The 8,182-nt window shown below is 42.8% G+C and overlaps 1 protein-coding gene across 1 annotated transcript in view; it reads left to right on the top strand.

The window, feature by feature from the left end:
- Positions 1-8,016: 8,016 nt before the first annotated feature.
- Positions 8,017-8,182, top strand: part of LOC103071055 (serine/threonine-protein kinase SIK3-like) — a 189,839-nt gene continuing 189,673 nt past the window's right edge. Inside the window, exon 1 of the mRNA XM_007446914.1 lies at positions 8,017-8,179. Coding sequence (XP_007446976.1) covers positions 8,017-8,179 — 163 coding nt within the window. The remainder of the gene's footprint in view (positions 8,180-8,182) is intronic.

Raw genomic sequence — 8,182 nt, 5'->3', positions numbered from 1 at the left:
AAAGAGTGGACAGGAGAGTTTTTAAAAGGCTTTATTTTCCCTGGAGACCTGGTTAGAAAGAGTCTAACAAATAACGACAGTGAAGAAATAGAATCAATGGCTTCCCACTTGTCCTGTGGACAGAACGAGAGTAAACTACCTCTTTGGAGAAACTATTTTTAGCTCTTATGCAGTCTTGGGGTCATGATTTAATGGCAGTTAGGACTCTTTCATCTTTCCTTTCTCTCAAATCGAAGTCCAAATGGGATCTTTGCCAACTACCCCTTCTTGTACCCTTCTTCCAGCCTTCTGTTTCCTTGCAGGGGCAGAGTCCTATGTGCTCAGTTTTCTGGAAGGTGCTTGATTGCCCAGCAAACCCTTCACTTTTCTTTTGGCTTTTTAAGAAGTGCCTTGGGATCCCCACATTTCTGCAAGATAAACTGCTCAGAACAAAGTTAGATTTTTGGATGACGGCCCTAGAGCACCAGTCATGTCTGCCTGAACTCTCAGAAGAGAGAGAGTATACACTTTCGGATAAAACTTTCCTATTTTTCTCTTGCTTTACTTTTGCCAGTATATGCTGAGTGCTACAAGGTACCAGCACTGCATTAGGTTCTGTACATGTAGAAATAAAGTGATGAAGAAATGCTCTGAACATACAGAAGTCTTTGGCCTCAAGGAAATCACAATTTAATGGGGAGGCATTAATTTATTTAAGAAATATCTACTGAGTATTTCTTGTGTCGCAGGCACAGAGTGAAGACCTGGATAGTAGCTAACAAAACAAATACATTCCTGCCTATCTGGAGATTGCTATTTAATTAGAGAGCCATTCATGTAAAGTGGTTAGACTGTTAAAAATAAGTTAGGCTGTTAAAAATGCTACAATAGATCAATAATAATAATAATCTTAGCAATCATTCACAGAGCACCAATTATCACTACTGTATTTTAAATGTAGCAATTTATTCAATCCTCCCAATACTCCTGTGAAATAGGTGTTGTTATTATACCTATTTTACAGTTGAAGAACTGAGGCCCAGAGAGGTTAAGTAGTTTTCTTAAGATCACACAACGAATACGTTGTGGAGTCAGGATGTGAACTCATGCTTGGGAGCCCCAGGGGGGAAAACAAAAGCTGTGACTAATTTTTACGGAGATTGTAAAACTCCTGCGCTGAGCTATGCTTTAAAGAAGTCGTAGAATTTCAAATAACAGATGGGTGAGCTTCAAGGGTATTCCAAACACAAGGAGAAGCAGGAGCAAAAGTTAAGGAGAAAGTGCAGAATGTACTTTGACAGGAAAGGAGCCCATTGCACTCCTGGGTGGAGAAGGGCTGGATGGGAAGATACACAAAACTTGAGAAGCTGAAAAAGAAGTTGCAGCCAGATTGCAAGAGTTTGAATTGGACTTAACTAAACAATGAATCCATAAATACTTGATGCTTGGAAGTTACAGGAAAAAAATCTCTAGAGAAATCAAAGTTGTTATTAAAATTGGTATGAAATGTAAGGATGGAGGATTTGATTCCTACTTTGGTTTCTACATCCAGCTTTTAGTGAAATGTGGCTCAACTCAGAGCTTAGAGTTGTGGTAGGGTCGGAGGTTAAACCCTATTATCCTACTTCATCATATCTTGCCCCTATTTTTAACTTAGAATTTAACTCAATGTTATCATCTTAATTAAGAATAAAAAGAAATTAGGGCGTTTTCATTTTATTTTGAAAAATAGACTTAAAAACCATGTACAAGTGTTTAGTTTCTTAAAGGCAGATTATTGCATAAAATAAAGACATTATTATAAGTATAATCAGTAATTTTTACATGTATGGTTTTAAATGAATTTTAGAAGGAAAAAATGCCACCAGGATTGACTTTTTCTTTCTCATAGAGCTACTATAGTGTTTTCACAGAGCACTTGCATTCTGCAGAAAGTTTGGAAATGCACACAATTTCTCAGACTGTTGCATAGCAATGATAAAAATATTGTAGTATTTTTCTTACATATATATTTTGAATAAATTTTAGGAGAGAAAAATCATTGGCATCTTTTTTTTTAAACAGACCATAGACACTGGAATACTCTAAAGTTTGGGAAGACAACTCACTTTGGAGATTCAAAGGCCTGGATTTGCTTCCAGATTCACCACGTCCTGGCTGTGTGAGCCAATCATCAGATTGGTCAAGTAAACTGACCATCTATAAAGTGGAATAATAACTACTTTATGAAGCTGTGAGAGTGCTTTCATTGGACATATGGAATTGCACCATAAACACAAATATGTCCAATCTCTAAAGACTGAACTGTACATGCTTAGTCAACCAAGCAAAACATTTAAAACTATAATTTTCTCTTTTTAACTCTGAAGTTAATCCATTTTTGCAGCCCTAATTCTATTCTCAATCTTCCTAATATTTTGAAAGTGATTTGGTAAGCAGCATGTTATTGTTTATATGCTTTTAGCACTGAGAGGGAGAAAATTAATACTTGAGTGTATGCTATGTACCAGACTCTAATCCAGGTTCCTCTACGTATTTATGATAGTTGATTCTTCTAAAAACCACACGAAGTAGGAGTGATTTTCCAGAAAAGGAAACTGAGGCTCAGAGATGAACCTGGAAGTGGAAAAGCCCACTGGAAAGCTTAGGTCTAACTGTCTAAGCGAGGTCTAACCCTCACTCTTTTTACTCACTATTCCGGGCTGCCCTTTAAACATGCCAAAAGAATAAAATTATTTTAAAAATAAGAACAAACAGAAATAATTTCACCCTAAAGAAGTCTTTTAAAATGCCACAAGGACCCTAGGGATAACCGGAGACATCCCTGGGTGGCACAAAGCCACAGTTGTGGACTGTTATCCCAGCCCAAAGCGCCACTGTAACTTTAGCCCACTGTACTTTCTATTTGGCCATAAAGACATCCAGCTTCCTGGAGCCGGCTTCCATTTGGATTCCAGCTTCCTGGCTCCTGCTGTGGGATTGTGGTTTTCAACTGCCTGTAGTTTGAACAGAGAGGACTAGAAAGCCTAAGTGGAATGGAAAAGGGAGTCCAGCTAGGAATCATGTAGTTTAGAACTTTGACCAGAAGGTGTCGCTGCAGACAAGGGAGAGGGCTACTTTCGGCCTTAGAGGCAGATGATGGATTTTCTAGTTTAACTGAGGAAAATTGTGGTGGGAATGAAGCAAACAAAGGTAGATTAGCTATCTACAGAAATCAATCCCAATAGTATAAATTTTTCTTAACCAATAGCTTGAAAGGCTGGTAGAAAAATTAAGCAAACCCCAATTATAATGAAAGGAAGCTGCCGTAAAAACAGTGTAAAAACAGTGTTTCTATAGTGTCTACCAAAACAATGCGAGGCTGTTTGAAGGTGAGCACTAAAAACTGAGAGGCAATTCCCAAGGCAGGTGTAGCAGAGATGATGGCTTTGTAGTCAGGAGAGATGGGAAGTGAAAAGAGGAAAGCTGCAGTTCTGTCGGTTTAGACCCAGGGAAATAAAGAATTTCTGTCTAACGTAGACCTTTGAAGCGTGCCTTTATTTTCTGTGAAATGAGGTGAATTCCTAGAATTGAGATACACTTCTATATTCAAGGGAAAGAAAAGGATCCAAATATGCCAAAATCTTAATATTTGTTGAGTATCACACTTTTCATTTAAGAGAAAGAAAGAAATTGTTAAACATATATATATATATATATATATATATATATATAATTTTTTTTTGTTTTGGTCGAGCTGTGCAGCATGCAGGATCTTAGTTCCCCAACCAGGGATCGAACCTGTGTCCCCTGCACTGGGAGTGCAGAGTCTTAACCACTGGACCTCCAGGGAAGCCCCAAACATATTTTTTTAATTAGTGTAAATATTTGGGAGTTGATCACAGAGTAACTGTGACTTACCTTAAGGATCATATCCTTTTGTGAAAAAAGTTGTTCTGAATGAGCTCTTTTTCTTTACTAAATGTATTTTCCCACCGATTTTCCTTATAAAACCACAGGTGTATTTACCTGAGGAAAACATTGATCCCAAATGATAATATAGTCACATCTAAGAATGCAGAAAACCTTAAAAACATCACACTTAAAGGTCTTTTGGATGATCTAAAGGGTAATTATTTAATAATAATCTAAAAATGCTTAAACTGTATCCTAGGACATATGCAAAGTAGCAAGGGTAATTTTTATGTTTCATTTAGTAGCTTGAATGGTTCCATTAAAAAGAAAAATGTAGGCAAGCAGGACAGAAAATCCTTGACTGAAAGCTGCTCTCAAGCCCCCTCCCCAAGATATTTTACAGCAGGAGACTATGTACTTACTTTGCTCAGACCTGTTTCTGGGCACCCAGAGGATGCACTTGGTCATGACTAGGTTGGTCTGGGATAGGAAAGGAAAGGCAAAAGCCACACAGCTGAGGTGGTAACTCAGAGCACTGCCCCAACAGAGAGAAGATGCACCTTCAGCTCACCCAGAGAACCAGGGCACACTGAGTGTCCTGACAATGTGTATCCAACAGTGACCTGATTTCTGTGTGATGGCAGAATTTCTAACTGGTGAATAATGGCCTTGTTTGGGAATATGTGGCACGTAAACATTATATGATGTTGCCTTTTGTCATACAGAGTTTCTGAATAATGCTTTTGTGTCACTGAATGCTCATATAATGCTAGCTTCTTTCAGAGCAGTAATGAGCTGGGACAATGTAGAGTGAGGGGTTAGACTTTCTTCAAGGTCCTGATGCCTCTGAGAATCTATGGAGTTATGTGGTGAGGCTGCAGTTTCCTTTCGGGTTGTTGGTAAACTGCTCTGCAGACAGGCTAAGTGGGCCTTTAAATTCATAAAAGAGTTAATGTATTCCCTCCCACTGCTTATATCACTCCCCACTCAGACCTTAGGTCCTCAGAGGTTTTGCATCACTTCCAGAAGTTCCTAAGGGCCTATCATATCCATCAAGAATGCCTTGGTTTGCCCTTTTCAAATTTTAGAAACAAAACGCAATGACATTACAGAGGAAAATGTCTCATTTTCATCTTTGAATCTATCTTTTGCTTTTTTAGAAAAGAGCAAATTGGTTATGGTGGTGGATTGGAAGCTGGATGGTGGCTAGCTCTGTCTCCACCCTGGACTGCAGGACTCCCGAGAATCCAGCCCTCAGGCTACCCCTCTGAGTCTGCAGCAGGGCAGGAACACACCTTGTCTGTTTTCTAAGGGCAGCAAAACTCCTGCACAATAAGTAGTGAGTCTCTTCATGGAGCTACTTGCAAGTAAAGCCATCACTTCAATCAGTTTTACTATCTGTTCTTTATTGATATGCTTCGGTGCCTGCTCTGCCCTGTTCTCCAGAACTCTCCAAGTCTTCTTCCCTGGGTCTAAACTGAGTTTTGGGGGAAACTACTTTTCCTACTAGCTACTACTCTGACAGGGTTTATAATCCAGTGGGGGAGGATCTCAGCTTCCAGAGGTAGGCTTCCTGGGTTTGAATCCTAATTCTAGGATTCACTTTCTAGCCCTATGACCATGGTCAACTCCCTTAATCCCTCTGTGCCTCATTTTCCTTATCTGCAAAATGGGGATAATAATATATTCTGTTTCACAGGGTTGTTCAAGATTAAGTAAGTTCATTTATATAAACTGCTTAGCATAGTGCCTGGCAAATTGTTGTTATTGTGAGTTCCTTCCAAGCTTAACTCAGTTCTTGGTATTTGACAAATAATAATAATAATTATTATTATTTTATTTATTAATATTTTTGCGGTACGTGGACCTCTCACTGTTGTGGCCTCTCCCATTGTGGAGCACAGGCTCTGGACACGCAGGCTTAGCGGCCATGGCTCACGGGCCCAGCTGCTCCGCGGCACGTGGGATCCTCCCGGACCGGGGCATGACCCCGTGTCCCCTGCATCGGCAGGCGGACTCTCAACCACTGCGCCACCAGGGAAGCCTGACAAATAATTATTAAATACATACATCTAAACTGTTTTCCTTTTTCCCTGATGATCTTCGTTCATCAATCCCCTCCCTAATTTTCTATATTATTCTCACCAAAGAGGACTCTTCAGAGAAATCTCCAGCAAATCTTTGTCCAAGTCTCAATAGGACACAGCATCTACTGGCCTCTATCCATACAGGCACAGAGCGTAAATCACATGATACACAGCATACACATTCTGGCCATTACTAGGGACAAGAGTGATCTGCCTGCCTCTTCTTCTGGGAAGTTAGACCAACGCTCCATTTTCTAGTTTCTCCCCAGAGGCTTCTTTGTTTTTGACACCCTCCAGAGAGCAGCAGAAGTTGCTGTACCTGATGTTCAAATGATCTCCATGGGTGGAGGAGAGGCTGTAAAGTTGTTACAAGAATGGTTTCAGTGCTGCTCTTGCAGCCCTCGGAGCAAAAGGGTTTTTCCCCTTGCCTTATTGCTCATAAGTTTTCTGTTGAGACCCCCATCCTCCTCCTTTCCTTAAGGAGATAGGATAACTGGGACCCTGGGGCCCAGCACCAAAGTTAATGTACAGTCCCTGTTCGAGGCAGGTGAGTAGGGTCAAAGTGATGAGAGGCTGGCCACATGCCATCATTTATCTGGAATTGAATGAGCTCAACCAATGAAAGGGCTTAACCACTGCAAGAAGCCGAGGACCACTTCATCCTTATCCTTATTTGCTAGTAAAGAAGCCAATTAGTGTTAATTGTGCTGGTAATTTGGAACAGCAACCAGGGAATTGATTCAAGGCAATTGTGGAATGACCTCCCTGTCCTGTCCTAGTCCCAGCCATTATTCAGTCAGATGGGGAATCAGAGAGCTAGTAAATATCTTTTGGTCAGAGAGAGTAAATAGGGGCTCTGCTTCTCATACATTCACAGTGCCCTGGGTGTCAGTTTTTAATATTGTACATGCAGTGACCTGACAACACAGTTCTGCCATCGAGAGAGACATAGATGTGGAGGGGTCAGGACTGGAAGGAGGAATACATTTCAGCATTGGAGTGCTCACAGCCTTCCCTCCTCCCCACTTGCCTGACCAGACCATCTCGTTATTGATAGCCCAGTAGCCTACCCCTCCCCGGCCCCACCTGAAGCTGTTAAAGCCCATCTACTTAATAAAGGGGGGGGGAAGGAGGGGGAAACCTGGGAGATAGTGAGGGCTCTGGAGGGTGTGGAATGGCAGATAACACAGGAGAGAAGAAAAAGGGATATGAGATTTACTGCTGGAATTTGATTTGATCACCTTTAATGTCCTTGGAGAGTCGCTGGTAAGGGTGAATTTTTATTTTATTATTTACTTATTTATTTTGCCTAACAGACGTAACGTATTTAACCATGACGTGCACTTCATCAGGCTTATACAAGTGACAGATATAGGACGCAGGCACTTCTTTGACAATCATCTAGCTATAGACTTATTCAGAGACGGGGTGGGAGGAAGGAAAATGACGTCCCTGCTCTGGCCCTCACCCACCCACCCACCCAATGACTGGAATGCGTGTTTGGGCTGGTTTCTCCGCCCTTGAACACGCAAATCCTAATTTCCCCATTCCTCTACATTCGGTGACAATTAGAGTAGTTGCACCGGGTGAGTTGGGTTTTGTAAGAGGAAGGAATTTTACTGAAGAATTCCCCTGCCTCGCTTCCGACTTGGTTGCAGTTGCTTCGATACTGTAGCTATTCCTGCCTTTGGGGCCTCAAGGGCTAAAGTGGGACAGTGCTAATATTTCTGGTGATGAGGAAATACTTTGTTTTAAAGGAGGCTGGGTGATTGCCGAACTGGGACAGAGGTCACACTAGGGGTCACATTAGCTGTTCCGGGGGGGATCGAGGGCGGGTTTGGGTCAGGCATAAGCACCCCCCGACTCCGGCAACGCTGCGGCGGCTTGGAACCTGCTGGCACACTGGCGGTGCCCACTGTCTCCTCCCCGAAGGGGGGCACCCGGGAGCCGACACCCGAGGAACAGTGCCCACGCGGGAAGGTCGAGCTCTCCGGTGAGGTCACGGTTGCCATGGCTCTAGGCAGTGACGCGCGTCGGCACGTGACGAGCGGTTGCCATGGCGCCAGGCCCCGGCGGCGCGGGCGCTCCGCCTCCCGGAGTGACGTCCCCCGGCTCCCCCCCACCTCTTTTCCCGCCCCTCTGCCCCCTCCCCCCCTCCCCCCCGCCGGCTCCCCGCGGCCCCGGAGGGTTCACTGCACAACAAGATGGCGGCGGCGGCGGCG

This window comes from Lipotes vexillifer, unplaced genomic scaffold (genome assembly GCF_000442215.2).
Source record: "Lipotes vexillifer unplaced genomic scaffold, Lipotes_vexillifer_v1.1 scaffold1634, whole genome shotgun sequence".
NCBI classification, from domain to species: Eukaryota; Metazoa; Chordata; class Mammalia; order Artiodactyla; family Lipotidae; genus Lipotes; species Lipotes vexillifer.
This window is presented reverse-complemented; position numbering and strand designations above follow the sequence as displayed.